Consider the following 15,744-nt stretch of genomic DNA (forward strand, 5'->3'; position numbering starts at 1 on the left):
GCCCATAGAGGTACACACACACACACACCCAGCCCATAGAGGTACACACACACACACCCAGCCCATAGAGGTACACACACACACACCCAGCCCATAGAGGTACACACACACACACCCAGCCCATAGAGGTACACACACACACACCCAGCCCATAGAGGTACACACACACACACCCAGCCCATAGAGGTACACACACACACACACCCAGCCCATAGAGGTACACACACACACACACCCAGCCCATAGAGGTACACACACACACACCTCTCACCCTCCTCTCTCTCTTTCCTGCAGATGACGGTGAAGAAGACTCTGTCTAACTTCCGCAGGACTCACCATGACAACTGGCAGGAGCACAAACAGCAGTTCACTGATGACCAGCTGCTGGTGCTGACTGACCTGCTGGTGTCCCCCTGCTACTATGCCTAGACAGGTACACACACACACAGGACCTGCTGGTGTCCCCCTGCTACTATGCCTAGACAGGTACACACACACACACACAGGACCTGCTGGTGTCCCCCTGCTACTATGCCTAGACAGGTACACACACACACACAGGACCTGCTGGTGTCCCCCTGCTACTATGCCTAGACAGGTACACACACACACACAGGATCTGCTGGTGTCCCCCTGCTACTATGCCTAGACAGGTACACACACAGGACCTGCTGGTGTCCCCCTGCTACTATGCCTAGACAGGTACACACACACACACAGGACCTGCTGGTGTCCCCCTGCTACTATGCCTAGACAGGTACACACACACACACAGGACCTGCTGGTGTCCCCCTGCTACTATGCCTAGACAGGTACACACACACACACACACAGGACCTGCTGGTGTCCCCCTGCTACTATGCCTAGACAGGTACACACACACACACACAGGACCTGCTGGTGTCCCCCTGCTACTATGCCTAGACAGGTACACACACACACACACACACAGGACCTGCTGGTGTCCCCCTGCTACTATGCCTAGACAGGTACACACACACACACACACAGGACCTGCTGGTGTCCCCCTGCTACTATGCCTAGACAGGTACACACACACACACACACAGGACCTGCTGGTGTCCCCCTGCTACTATGCCTAGACAGGTACACACACACACACACACAGGACCTGCTGGTGTCCCCCTGCTACTATGCCTAGACAGGTACACACACACACACACAGGACCTGCTGGTGTCCCCCTGCTACTATGCCTAGACAGGTACACACACACACACACAGGACCTGCTGGTGTCCCCCTGCTACTATGCCTAGACAGGTACACACACACACACACAGGACCTGCTGGTGTCCCCCTGCTACTATGCCTAGACAGGTACACACACACACACAGGACCTGCTGGTGTCCCCCTGCTACTATGCCTAGACAGGTACACACACACACAGGACCTGCTGGTGTCCCCCTGCTACTATGCCTAGACAGGTACACACACACACACACAGGACCTGCTGGTGTCCCCCTGCTACTATGCCTAGACAGGTACACACACACACAGGACCTGCTGGTGTCCCCCTGCTACTATGCCTAGACAGGTACACACACACAGGACCTGCTGGTGTCCCCCTGCTACTATGCCTAGACAGGTACACACACACACACACACAGGACCTGCTGGTGTCCCCCTGCTACTATGCCTAGACAGGTACACACACACACACACAGGACCTGCTGGTGTCCCCCTGCTACTATGCCTAGACAGGCACACACACACACAGGACCTGCTGGTGACCCCCTGCGACTATGCCTAGACAGGTACACACACACACACACAGGACCTGCTGGTGTCCCCCTGCTACTATGCCTAGACAGGTACACACACACACACACAGGACCTGCTGGTGTCCCCCTGCTACTATGCCTAGACAGGTACACACACACACACAGGACCTGCTGGTGTCCCCCTGCTACTATGCCTAGACAGGCACACACACACACACACAGGACCTGCTGGTGTCCCCCTGCTACTATGCCTAGACAGGCACACACACACACACAGGACCTGCTGGTGTCCCCCTGCTACTATGCCTAGACAGGTACACACACACACACAGGACCTGCTGGTGTCCCCCTGCTACTATGCCTAGACAGGTACACACACACACACACAGGACCTGCTGGTGTCCCCCTGCTACTATGCCTAGACAGGTACACACACACACACACAGGACCCGCTGGTGTCCCCCTGCTACTATGCCTAGACAGGTACACACACACACACACAGGACCCGCTGGTGTCCCCCTGCTACTATGCCTAGACAGGTACACACACACACACACAGGACCCGCTGGTGTCCCCCTGCTACTATGCCTAGACAGGTACACACACACACACACAGGACCTGCTGGTGTCCCCCTGCTACTATGCCTAGACAGGTACACACACACACAGGACCCGCTGGTGTCCCCCTGCTACTATGCCTAGACAGGTACACACACACACAGGACCCGCTGGTGTCCCCCTGCTACTATGCCTAGACAGGTACACACACACACACACAGGACCTGCTGGTGTCCCCCTGCTACTATGCCTAGACAGGTACACACACACAGGACCTGCTGGTGTCCCCCTGCTACTATGCCTAGACAGGTACACACACACACACACAGGACCCGCTGGTGTCCCCCTGCTACTATGCCTAGACAGGTACACACACACACACACAGGACCTGCTGGTGTCCCCCTGCTACTATGCCTAGACAGGTACACACACACACACACAGCACCCGCTGGTGTCCCCCTGCTACTATGCCTAGACAGGTACACACACACACACACAGGACCTGCTGGTGTCCCCCTGCTACTATGCCTAGACAGGTACACACACACAGGACCTGCTGGTGTCCCCCTGCTACTATGCCTAGACAGGTACACACACACACACACAGGACCTGCTGGTGTCCCCCTGCTACTATGCCTAGACAGGTACACACACACACACACAGGACCTGCTGGTGTCCCCCTGCTACTATGCCTAGACAGGTACACACACACACACACAGGACCTGCTGGTGTCCCCCTGCTACTATGCCTAGACAGGTACACACACACACACACAGGACCTGCTGGTGTCCCCCTGCTACTATGCCTAGACAGGTACACACACACACACAGGACCTGCTGGTGTCCCCCTGCTACTATGCCTAGACAGGTACACACACACACACACAGGACCTGCTGGTGTCCCCCTGCTACTATGCCTAGACAGGCACACACACACACACAGGACCTGCTGGTGTCCCCCTGCTACTATGCCTAGACAGGTACACACACACACACAGGACCTGCTGGTGTCCCCCTGCTACTATGCCTAGACAGGTACACACACACAGGACCTGCTGGTGTCCCCCTGCTACTATGCCTAGACAGGCACACACACACACACAGGACCTGCTGGTGTCCCCCTGCTACTATGCCTAGACAGGTACACACACACACACAGGACCTGCTGGTGTCCCCCTGCTACTGTACACACACACACACCACCAGAGACCAGTGCTCATTCTGGTATCCTGCTCTGTCTTCAGATGGTGATCAGCTGAACATCTCCTCCATGGTTGCTCTGGTCTCCTGGAGGGATGCTCTTGGCCAGGAGGAGTGACAGGAGATGGCACAGGAGATGGTACAGGAGATGGCACAGGAGATGGTACAGGAGATGGCACAGGAGATGGCACAGGAGATGGTACAGGAGATGGCACAGGAGATGGTACAGGAGATGGTACAGGAGATGACACAGGAGATGGCACAGGAGATGGCACAGGAGATGGCACAGGAGATGGTACAGGAGATGGCACAGGAGATGGTACAGGAGATGACACAGGAGAGGGTACAGGAGATGGTACAGGAGATGGCACAGGAGATGGCACAGGAGATGACACAGGAGATGGCACAGGAGATGGTACAGGAAGCCGGAAGGAAAGAAGATCTTGACTGCTGGTCTCTACTGGACTCTTCCAGACTCTACTAGTCAATATTGGTCTCTACTGCTGCAACATTGTCTTTTCTGGAGTCTACTGGTCTAATATGGTTCCTGCTGGTCTCTGCTGGACTGTTGAGAACCCAAGACAGACAGAGGCCAGGGCGGGAGGAGAGGACTTAAATAAAGAATTGTGTATTTATGTATTGAGCGCTCATTTACATTTCTACTATACTAAATATTTAAGGTTGAATCACAGCAGGAATAACTGGTCTGCGGTTTGTAATATTACTGTACAGGTGTGTGTGTGTGTGTGTTTGAGACTGCCTACATCTCTGAGTATCTGGCCATGTGTGTGTGTTTTATCTATATGATTATATGCATATTTTATGTATATATCCTGTATATAACAAACACAACATATTTATTGTATTTATTTTGAAGTGTTCGTGATAAAAATCTTTTTAGAGAGTTCATAGATTTGGTAGAGTGCTATCTTTCTACCTGTTCTTGCTACGTCTGTGTGTAATTGAGAGTGTGTATGTGTGCGTGTGTGTAATTGAGAGTGTGTATGTGCGTGCGTGCGTGCGTGCGAAGTGTGTGTGTATGTGTGTGTGTGTGCTGTGAAGTGTGTGTGTGTATGTGTGTGTGTGCTGTGTGTGTGTGTGTGTGTGTGTGTGTGTGTGTGTGTGTGTGTGTGTGTGTGTGTGTGTGTGTGTGTGTGTGTGTGCTGTGAAGATCTGAGCGCATTGTGATGTACACGTCCCAAGACCCCCCTCTCTCTCCCAGCAAGACCAGTATCTCTGTACCAGGAGAGACCAGCAAGACCAGTATCTCTGTACCAGGAGAGACCAGCAAGACCAGTATCTCTGTACCAGGAGAGACCAGCAACACCTGTATCTCTGTACCAGGAGAGACCAGAAAGACCTGTATCTGTACCAGGAGACACCAGAAAGACCTGTATCTCTACCAGGAGAGACCAGAAGCAAGACCTGTATCTCTGTATCAGGAAAGACCAGCAAGACCTGTATATCTCTACTAGTATCTGTATCTTTGTACCAGGAGACACCTGCAACACCTGTGTCTCAGTACCAGGTGAGACCAGAGGCCAGACCTGTATTGCGGTATCAGGAGAGACCAAGACCTGTATCTCCATACCAGGAGAGACCAAGACCTGTATCTCCATACCAGGAGAGACCAAGACCTGTATCTCCATACCAGGAGAGACCAAGACCAGTAAAACATCCTGCAGTTCCCTCTCTTCTTCATTTCTTACCTTTACTTTCTTTGAATGCCCGCTGAGAAACCTTTTGGTTAATTGTTTTGGCCTCCTGGCCATTGAAATGTGAGCCCAGTCTCTCAGACACACCATCCAGTTTAGTACCTCACTTCTGAAGAGTGTAGTGCCAAAACTGACTTTTTTTTGATGTACTGTTTGCTTATATTTAATGAATAAAAATAAACAAATTGGTTGTTTGTATGAAACTTTTGACTGTGTTTTGTCTTTCAAAGTGTTGCAGGCTACTTAAATAACAACGGAATCTAATTATGCTTGAATAGTTTTGTGTGTGAGAGGGGGGCGGGGCGGGGGGCATGGTTAGACCTAAATACAGTGATGATACAGGATCTTTGACTATAAGATTTAAAAAAAATCTACGAATTATCCGCTCAAGCTTGAGGCGGTACCCGCGTTTATACGTCGGTAGTGACTTCATACCTCCCTCACGTCCTGCCCGACGTCTTTCTACCAAGAGGATGGATGTGCCGTCAAGAAACGAATAAACGGTGTATTGTCCGATTTTTTTGCATGCGCGGATATGTCACCAATTATGGATACATAAGGTAAGAATTCTAACGAAAAAAAACGAAATTCATCTCCCGGTATGTCTTCTGGGGCCGTTGCTAGTAAAACAGCCTTTCAAAATGCGCCGTTTTTGCTGCAGTGTGCAGGTTCTTCACGTCAAAAGGGCTCCAATGTGTATAATGTGGGATGTTCATTATAATGGAGGCTCACGCGTATGCATCGTTTCTAATACAACTGGGATTTTAGATGACAGTCATTTTAAACATGTTTTAACGAACGCTGTTTGTGCCATCACCATTGAAATGGGCATCGATAACGTCACTGTCTTTTGTGCATTTTTTTTTCTTCAAAACTCGATGTTCAGCCAGTACGTTATAATAATACAGAAACGTATTTATCATAGACATGTGGACGTTTGCATGATCTAGCGGCTTACCGGCTCCGTTCCCTGTGTGAGTGTTGTGTTCTGTCCCCTAAGCTGGAGCCAGGGGCAGCAATGGCGGAGCCGGCCTGCAGGAGGATGTGAAGACGAGCTCCCACCCCCCTGAGAGCCATGAACGCCTCCCTTCCCCCCCCAGGGCTGCTGGTGCCTCCCCAACCCGCCCTCAACACCAGCTCCGACCCCCACGCCTCCCCCCGCTGGGAGCTGATCCACACCGCAACCCTGACGGCCTGCTCCCTCCTCCTCATCATCATCTTCATCCTGGGTTCCTACGGTAACCTGGTGGTGTTTCTCTCCTTCTTCGACCCTGCGTTCCGGAAGTTCCGCACCAACTTTGACTTCCTGATCCTGAACCTGTCTGTGTGCGACCTGTTCCTGTGCTGCGCCGGGGCGCCCATGTTCGCCCTCGTCCTCTTCCTGGACGGAGGGGGCGGAGTCTCCCAGGGCTTCTGCTTCGCCTTCCAGCTCAGCAGCTCCGGCTTCGTCCTGGTCTCCCTGGAGACGGTGGCGGTGATCGCGCTGCACAGGCTGCGCGTGGTCCTGGGGCAGCAGCCGTACCGCTCCGCCTCCCCGCCCTGCACCCTGGCCCTCACCGCCCTGCTGTGGGCCTCCAGCTTCACCATGGCCACACTGCTCACCGTCAGGGCGTACGCCCGGAGGGACGGGCCCTGCCTGCCGCACCTGGGCCCGGCCGGGGCGCGAGCCCGCGTGGTGCTCTACGTCTACCTGGCCGACTTTGCCTTCTGCGTGGCCGTGGTGACCGTCTCCTACCTGATGATCGCTCGGACACTGAGGAAGAACGCGCGGGTGAGGAGGTGCCCTGTGATCGCGGTGGACGCCACGCGCCCCCCCGCCCCGCTGGTGGTCGCCGGCTTCGAGGGCGTCCAAGTGCCGTCGCTCTACCGCAACCAGAGCTACAACAAGCTGCAGCACGTCCAGACTCACCAGCTCCCCCCCCGCGCCACGCCAGTGCCGGGCGCCGCCCAGGGCGCCACCTGCTGCCAGCTGGTCTCCTCCGTCAACCTGGCCTCGGCCAAGGACTCGCGCGCCGTGAGCACGTGCGTGGTGATCGTGTGCTGCGTGCTGCTGTGCTGCCTCCCCATGGGGGTGGCGCTGGCGCAGGACGTGCTGGGCCCACGCAGCAGCTCCGCCCACCTGCAGCTGGAGCTCTGCAGCCTGGCGCTCATCCTGCTCAAGTCGGGCATCAACCCGTTTGTCTACTCCCGGAACAGCGCCGGGCTGCGGCGCCGGGTGCTTTGCTGCCTCCAGTGGGTGGCGCTGGTGTTCCTCTGCTGCAAGCACAAGACCCGTCTGCACGCCATGGGCAAGGGCAGCCTGGAGGCCAACAGGAACAAGTCGTCTCACCACGAGACCAACTCGGCGTACGTGCTGTCGCCGAAGCCCCAGCGCAGGCTGGTGGACCAGGCCTGCGGGCCCAGCCAGTCCAGGGAGCCTGCAGGGAGCCCCCGCACCACCGGGGGGCGCCGCCCGCGCCCGCCCAGCACCTCCACCCCCATCAACACGCGCATCGAGCCCTACTACAGCATCTACAACAGCAGCCCCTCGGCCGGCCCCAGCTCCCCCAGCACCCTGCAGCCCAACAGCAACCCAGCCTTCAGCCTCGCCAAGTCCTACGTGGCACTGCACTACCACACCCACCAGGACGCCCTGCAGGACTGTGAGAGCAGCACAGTGCACCAGATCCCCATCCCATCTGTTTAAGGCCCTCACCGTAACCTCTTACCCCTAACCTCTCACCCCTAATCTCTCACTCCTAACCTCTCACCCCTAACCTCTCACTCCTAACCTCTCACCCCTAACCTCCTACCCCTAACCTCTCACTCCTAACCTCTCACCCCTAACCTCTCACTCCTAACCTCCTACCCCTAACCTCTCACCCCTAACCTCTCACTCCTAACCTCTCACTCCTAACCTCTCACCCCTAACCTCCTACCCCTAACCTCTCACCCCTAACCTCTCACTCCTAACCTCTCACCCCTAACCTCTCACCCCTAACTCCTAACCTCTCACCCCTAACTCCTAACTTCTCACCCCTGACCTCTCACTCCTAACCTCTCACCCCTAACCTCTCACTCCTAATCCTAACCTCACCCCTCCCCTCCCCCCCCTAATCCTAACCTCCTTCCCCTCTTTCCCTAACCTCCCCTCGTCTCTCCCAGGGAGTTTATACATGGTTGCCCTGTCTGAGGAACTTCCCATCCCTCGGAGCTTGGAGTCTGCGGACCAGAGAGTTGTCATAATCCAGATTGGATTTTCATAACAAATGAAGTGTTATTCAACTGACTGAAAGACACCATTACAACATTTTACATATTGTTCTATTTAGATGGTATTTCTCTTCAAAATAATACAGTGATTGTGAACCTCATGCATTTTCTATCAATCAATAAATGTTTTGCGACTGTAGTGTGTCTAGTTGTATGTAGTAACATGGTAGTTAACCCTTTAACCATCTACATGGTAGTTAACCCTTTAACCATCTACATGGTAGTTAACCCTTTAACCATCTACCCCCTACCCATCTAAATGTGTGGATGGTTACATTAGGGGTAGATGGAATGGGAACATGTTTGCCCCACACAAGTCCAGGAGAATATATTGAATGTCTTTTACAATCAGTTACCCAATGTTATACAGTATATTACTGTCATTTTAAGTATTAACCTGGCCTACAGCAGTGAACAATTTATATTTCCTACAGCAGTAAGTATTCATATGTCCTACAGCAGGAAGTATTCATATGTCCTACAGCAGGATGTATTCATGTGTCCTACAGCAGTAAGTATTCATATGTCCTACAGCAGTAAGTATTTATATGTCCTACAGCAGTAAGTATTCATGTGTCCTACAGCAGCAAGTATTCATATGTCCCACAGCAGCAAGTATTCATATGTCCTACAGCAGCAAGTATTCATATGTCCTACAGCAGCAAGTATTCATGTGTCCTACAGCAGTAAGTATTCATGTGTCCTACAGCAGTAAGTATTCATATGTCCTACAGCAGCAAGTATTCATATGTCCTACAGCAGCAAGTATTCATATGTCCTACAGCAGTAAGTATTCATATGTCCTACAGCAGTGCCTGGGTATGGCTCAGCACAGTGGCTTTCAGCTGGTCTAACTTCAGGACCCACAGTTTTCCTTGGCCATGAAGTCACGACCCCAAAATAATTTCACTTCCGAACCATTATAATTTATTTCACAAAACAATTGCAGTGATCATTTGTGTTCTAGAATGCGGGCGGCACAGTGTGGAGCCTGCGCACATTTCAAAATAAAAGCAAACCATGGGAAGTTTGGTAACTTAAAAAAATAAAAGTTTGACTCTGACGGAGCCGAAGCACATGTACCCAACCCTCTTCACACCATCTTATTTATATTAAAGATGTTTTGGGCCCTTTCAGCTTCATGTACTCAGTCAGGAGATAAACAGAGATAAACAAGAAATCAGGGAGAGAAAGATGCAGAAAATGACCCAGGGTGTGATCGAACCCAGGGCCCTTGGTTAAGGCTCATTGGGGGGTATACATCAAATATTCACGTGATATTTTCAGGTGTTTTGTATCATTAGCAGCCTTTTTATATTTAAACTACATTTTTATTATTTCAAAATCCAAACTCTTTCCTTCCAGGTGGAGAACAGGTAGACCACAACAACTGATTTGGTTCAGTTACAGCTACTGGTTGTAGCTTATTTCCCATAACAGAAGATGTGCCAAAGTCAATGTAAAATGACAGGAGACACAACAGCAGTTGTAGTTTTTAAATCTAAATGGAAGCACCGTCCAACTAACATCTCAGGATAAACAACTTTACAGTCTGCATGTGTCAGTGTGACAGGGTTTAGTTGTTATTTCAGCTGAGATGCGGGGTGGGGGTAGGTGGGGGGCGAGTCGGGGCGGGGTGGGTGGTGAAGAGAGGGGCAGGGTGGGGGCAGGTTGGGTGGGGAAGAGAGGGGCAGGGTGGGGGCAGGGTGGGTGGTGAAGAGAGGGGCAGGGGGTGGGTGGTGAGGTGGGGGTTGGGGCAGGGTAAGAGTCAAGGTGGGGGTCGGGGCGGGACGGGGGTCAAGGTGAGGTGGGGGCAAGGTGGGCCTTCTCTGGGCCTGTCAAGGTTCTCTCTCTCAAGAACCCCTTTATCCTCCATCCTCTTGTCTTTCCTTCCTCCTCTCCCCTCCTTTAGCTGGATATGGACAGCAGGCCCTGTTCCTCTCCTCCTCCTCCTCTCCTCCTCCTCCTTTAGCTGGATATGGACAGCAGGCCCTGTTCCTCTCCTCCTCTCTCCTCGTCCTCCTCCTCCTTTAGCTGGATATGGACAGCAGGCCCTGTTCCTCTCCTCCTCTCCTCGTCCTCCTCCTCCTCTAGCTGGATATGGACTGCAGGCCCTGTTCCTCTCCTCCTCTCCCCTCCTCCTCTTCCTCCTCCTCCTCCTCTAGCTGGATATGGACAGCAGGCCCTGTTCCTCTCCTCCTCACCTCCTCCTCCTCTAGCTGGATATGGACAGCAGGCCCTGTTCATCAGCTGTGTCCAAGATCTTGCAGATGACCGGAGACTCCACCTTCAAACCAACACACACAACCATGAGTCCTGAGAGTGTGCGTGTGTGTGTATAGGTGTGTAGATACGTGTGTGTGAGTGTGTATCTTCTACCCCGAGGATGTACTGGCAGGTTTGAGGCTCCAGCATGTAGACGGTTACAGCATGAGGGGACTCTGATTCCTTACACCTGGAACACACACAGAGTCACACACAGAGTCACACACAGAGTCACACACAGAGTCACACACAGAGTCACACACAGAGTCACACACAGAGTCAGATCAGTGTCCAGGGCCAAGCTTCCTGAGGAGTCAGTAAACCCTTTCCTTACTTCAGCTTGACGATGACCTGTCTGGGTTTCCCCGTCATGTCACACAAGTCCCCGTGGCCGTAGAAGTGAGACACCAACCTAAAGAGACAAGAAAAGAGAGACCTTCAGCATCTCTAACTCAAGATCTTCAGGATGTAATAAGACAATATAAGAGACTTTCAGTATATAATAAGAGGATTTATAGGAGCCTTCTGCAGACCCACTGTGGGTCTCAGAGAAGCATGGCAACACCTTTTCTAGATACTGGAAAAACTCAATGTAGGGGAAGACAGGAAGAGAGAGAGAAGAGAGGGAGGGGAGGAGATGAGATGGAGGAAATAGAGGAGAGGAAATGGAGGAGTGTCGTACTTGACTTTCTGCTGGCCGTTGTCCTTCAGCTGGTAGGACCGAGCTACGTTCCTCTGAGCCCAGTCCAGATGTTCCTCTAGACTCCAGCTGCCCACCACCACGATGCTCTTCCCCTGCTCCTTATCCTGAACGCACACACACAAACACACACCTGTATATATACACACACACGCATGTGTGCACATACACGCGATGCATTGTCCAGAATGTCCAGACGCTGCGAGCAGACAGACTCACCTCGTGGTACTGATGTACATGTCTACCGTAGCAGAACTCATACTTCCACCAGCCCACCCCCTGGAGCACACACAGGAAGGAACGACATCACACACAGGAAGGAACGACATCACACACAGGAAGGAACGACATCACACACAGGAAGGAATTACATCACACACAGGAAGGAATGACATCACACACAGGAAGGAACGATATCACACAAAGGAAGGAACGACATCACACACAGGAAGGAATGACATCACACACAGGAAGGAACGACATCACACACAGGAAGGAACGACATCACACACAGGAAGGAATGACATCACACACAGGAAGGAATGACATCACACACAGGAAGGAACGACATCACACACAGGATTTAACGTCATACCACATCCCAGCGAGCAACAACCTGTAGGAGAACAGATCTCACCCCATGCAGGCAGTAGGAGCCACTCAGAAACTCCCTGATCAGCTGCTCATCTGTCAGGTGGGAGATGTGGGTGGAGCCTACCGTCACCTGAGTCTGCCCGCCCACCACCAAGGGCTTGTGGGTGGAGCTAAATGCCTCTTCTCTGACTGGAGACTCTGCCTCCTCCTGGAGAAGACGGGGACAAGTTAGAGTTGACAGAGGTTCATACCTAGTTCACTGTCCTACTGTCCCCCCCATCCCTTCTCCTTCTTTCCTCTCCCCCTTCCCTCCCTCCCTCCTCCCCTCCTACAGTCTCTCCTCCCTCACTCATCCTCAATCTTTAACTCGTTTCCACCTTCAACTGTCCCAGTCTCCTCCCACACCCTCTGTCCCCCGTCTCACCTCCTTGTCTGGGGCAGCGGAAGAGGAGGAGGATGGGGAGGATGGGGAGGAGGAGGAGGAGAAGGAGGAGGGCGCTCGCAGCAGGTCTCTCTGCTCCTGGTCCAGCTTGGTGAGTCTGAAAGGTCTGAGAGGAGAACCTGGCAGCGCCTGGCAGAAGATGGCGTTCACCGGAGACGACTTGAACCTGAACACACGGCGGGGGGGGGGGGGGGGGGGGGGGGGGGGGGCTTAGAAACACTGTTTTAACTTGTCCCAGATGGCACTGTTGTTTTACAAGGTGTGTGTGTGTGTACCAGGTGTGTGTGTGTGTACCAGGTGTGTGTGTGTGTACCAGGTGTGTGTGTGTGTACCTGTATCTGGGGTGGGAGCAGAGCAGGGGCGTGAGCACCACCACCTCGTACTCGCAGGTGGTGACCTCAGCGATGGAGAGGATCTCGTGCTTGGCCTCGGGGTGACACACGTACAGCACAGAGGTGGAGCGCGGGCCGCCCTGCCTCAGCAGGCACGGGGTCCCCGCACCCATCCACACGCGGTGGAACGCCATCAGCTGACCCTCCACGTTCTTAGTAGGCACCTGGAGGGAGGAGAGAGAGCAAAGGGAGGGAGGGATTAGAGAGAAAGGAGGGAGGGAGGAGAGGAACAGGCCTGGGAAAGGAAAGGCTAGCGCGCCACTAACCTTCCCTGATTCTGACTTCAGCTCAGACATCTTCTCTGCTTCTGGAAGGAAGACAAACACATGAAAATCAGAAACTGTCTTCTCAGACAGGAAGTAGAGGAACTGACTCTCCAACAGGAAGTCGTTTGTACCTGTGGCGTCGTCTGTCCCGGCCATGTTCCCCAGGAAGTATTCCTGGATGTTGATCTTCTAGGAGGAACACACACTCACACTGACCTCCTCAAACAACACACAATACTTTAAAAAGATCATCTATCTTTAGCATACTACAATGACCAGCTAATGCAGTAGTTGTGGTTCTGTCTGTACTGACCTGCCCTGTCTCCTTCTCCTCATGGTATTGTCTCACATGCTTCCCATGGCACACCTCGTACGTCCAGTAGGACTCGATCTGCACCACCAGGACATGTGTTAGCGTATGTTAGGGGGAAGTGTGTGTTGGTGTGTGTGTGTGTTAGCGTGTGTTAGGATCAAATGTGTGTTAGGAGGAAGTGTGTGAGACTGAAGCAGGTTAGACATTTGGAGTGAGACAAGTTAGACAGGTGTAGAGAGTGAGACGGGTTAGACAGGTGTAGAGAGTGAGACGGGTTAGACAGGTGTAGACAGTGAGACGGGTTAGACAGGTGTAGAGAGTGAGACGGGTTAGACAGGTGTAGACAGTGAGACAGGTTAGACAGTGAGACGGGTTAGACAGGTGTAGACAGTGAGACGGGTTAGACAGGTGTAGAGAGTGAGACGGGTTAGACAGGTGTAGAGAGTGAGACGGGTTAGACAGGTGTAGACAGTGAGACGGGTTAGACAGGTGTAGAGAGTGAGACGGGTTAGACAGGTGTAGACAGTGAGACAGGTTAGACAGTGAGACGGGTTAGACAGGTGTAGACAGTGAGACGGGTTAGACAGGTGTAGAGAGTGAGACGGGTTAGACAGGTGTAGAGAGTGAGACAGGTTAGACAGGTGTAGACAGTGAGACAGGTTAGACAGGTGTAGACAGTGAGACGGGTTAGACAGGTGTAGAGAGTGAGACGGGTTAGACAGGTGTAGACAGTGAGACATTTTAGACAGGTGTAGACAGTGAGACATTTTAGACAGGTGTAGAGAGTGAGACAAGTTAGACAGGTGTAGACAGTGAGACAGGTTAGACAGGTGTAGACAGTGAGACAGGTGTAGAGAGTGAGACGGTTAGACAGGTGTAGACAGTGAGACAGGTGTAGAGAGTGAGACAAGTTAGACAGGTGTAGACAGTGAGACAGGTTAGACAGGTGTAGACAGTGAGACGGGTTAGACAGGTGTAGAGAGTGAGACGGGTTAGACAGGTGTAGAGTGAGACGGGTTAGACAGGTGTAGAGAGTGAGACGGGTTAGACAGGTGTAGAGAGTGAGACGGGTTAGACAGGTGTAGACAGTGAGACATCTTAGACAGGTGTAGAGAGTGAGACAAGTCAGACAGGTGTAGACAGTGAGACAGGTTAGACAGGTTTAGACAGTGAGACAGGTGTAGAGAGTGCGACGGTTAGACAGGTGTAGACAGTGAGACAAGTTAGACAGGTATAGACAGTGAGACAGGTTAGACAGGTGTAGAGAGTGTGACAAGTTAGACAGGTGTAGACAGTGAGACAGGTGTAGAGATAAAGCAGGTTAGACAGATGTAGAGAGAAGCAGGTTAGACATGTGTGGAGTGAGACAGGTGTTGTTCCTCACCCTGTATGAACAGCTGCTCTGCTTGAAGAGAGGTTCCAGGAGAACACTGGGACTAGGACCAGCGTAATCCCTCTCTTCATTCTGGGACAGGACACACACAGACAGACAGAAACTTGTTGAGAGGGAGGATGACTCCTATTTGCACGTTTGTCATCATTACAGTACACAGCCGTTAACGTTAAACAGAGTTTTACCTCATCGCCATTGGACAGAGAGGGAAGGAGACATTTATATCTCTCTTTCTCCGCTGTTGTCATGATGACAAAGTCCTCATCTTTGTAGAGTGCACCCGATGATGGCTAACAAGAAATATAGGTTATCATTTTCATTATTTAATAACATGACAGCAGCTTTATCCTACACCAGTAGCTAGACAGCTAGCTTGTTAAGATATCTGCAATCGGGAATCAATGCACACACCAACACTTACCAGGGTGAATTCTGATCCCGGCCAGTTGATTTTAAATGGGATTTCATCTGTGAACGTTTGATACCCTCCTCTGTTTGCAGACACACCGCTGCAAACGTCTATCAGACCCCCGAGAACTACAAACACCAGCCGGTCCATCGCCCGTCAGGCTGCCTAGCTAGGTTAGAGTTAATGTCTGTTCAGCCTATTTAAATAAGTCAACGATGCATATTCCTTACAGCCACCGATACAGTTTCGCTGTAAACAAGGAAGCGGAACTGTTTCAGTCACTTGCCACGTCTTTTTCCGGTTGTGGAAAATTCCAGTTGTAGAGACAGAAAGTACCATAGCGACACCAAGTGGAAACAAATGGAACTACATACACCTCAGGAACTCTTCATGTAATAATGATCCACATTCTATCCATAGCAGGGGCGTAGCCAGAATAATATTTTGGGGTAGGGTTAGAAAAATATGGATAGGCATCGTTTCTGTTTTTTTTATTATT

The 15,744-nt window shown here is 52.1% G+C and overlaps 3 protein-coding genes across 5 annotated transcripts in view; 2 read left to right on the forward strand and 1 right to left on the reverse strand.

The window, feature by feature from the left end:
• Positions 1 to 4,534, forward strand: part of psme4a (proteasome activator subunit 4a) — a 67,029-nt gene extending 62,495 nt beyond the window's left edge. For both annotated transcript variants that reach the window (XM_047028728.1, XM_047028729.1), the window contains 2 exons: positions 295 to 433; positions 3,549 to 4,534. In XM_047028728.1, the coding sequence (XP_046884684.1) occupies positions 295 to 429 (135 nt within the window). In that variant the 3' untranslated portion in view covers positions 430 to 433; positions 3,549 to 4,534. The remainder of the gene's footprint in view (positions 1 to 294; positions 434 to 3,548) is intronic.
• A 1,808-nt stretch (positions 4,535 to 6,342) lies between these two features.
• gpr75 (G protein-coupled receptor 75) lies at positions 6,343 to 7,905 on the forward strand (the record flags this gene model as incomplete). The annotated part of the gene is made up of 1 exon (XM_047029307.1): positions 6,343 to 7,905. A coding segment is annotated over one exon (1,563 nt), but the record flags the coding sequence as incomplete, so codon positions are not given.
• Positions 7,906 to 10,611: 2,706 nt separating this feature from the next.
• On the reverse strand, positions 10,612 to 15,520 carry erlec1 (endoplasmic reticulum lectin 1). Of its 2 annotated transcripts, none has more exons than XM_047028736.1 (14): positions 15,258 to 15,520; positions 15,022 to 15,126; positions 14,828 to 14,908; positions 13,444 to 13,521; positions 13,262 to 13,316; positions 13,131 to 13,171; positions 12,805 to 13,028; positions 12,455 to 12,638; positions 12,074 to 12,238; positions 11,656 to 11,715; positions 11,419 to 11,543; positions 11,071 to 11,148; positions 10,851 to 10,926; positions 10,612 to 10,758 (listed from the first exon to the last, which is right to left on the reverse strand). In XM_047028736.1, exons 1-14 carry the CDS (start codon positions 15,393 to 15,395, stop codon positions 10,687 to 10,689), a joined length of 1,482 nt encoding a protein of 493 aa, XP_046884692.1. In that variant the 5' UTR covers positions 15,396 to 15,520; the 3' UTR covers positions 10,612 to 10,686. The 2 variants fall into 2 exon arrangements, with proteins under 2 accessions (XP_046884692.1, XP_046884691.1); XM_047028735.1 differs by having other exon boundaries at positions 13,262 to 13,319; positions 15,258 to 15,519.
• Positions 15,521 to 15,744: the final 224 nt, after the last annotated feature.

The sequence above is a fragment of the Hypomesus transpacificus genome, chromosome 11 (genome assembly GCF_021917145.1).
Source record: "Hypomesus transpacificus isolate Combined female chromosome 11, fHypTra1, whole genome shotgun sequence".
NCBI classification, from domain to species: Eukaryota; Metazoa; Chordata; class Actinopteri; order Osmeriformes; family Osmeridae; genus Hypomesus; species Hypomesus transpacificus.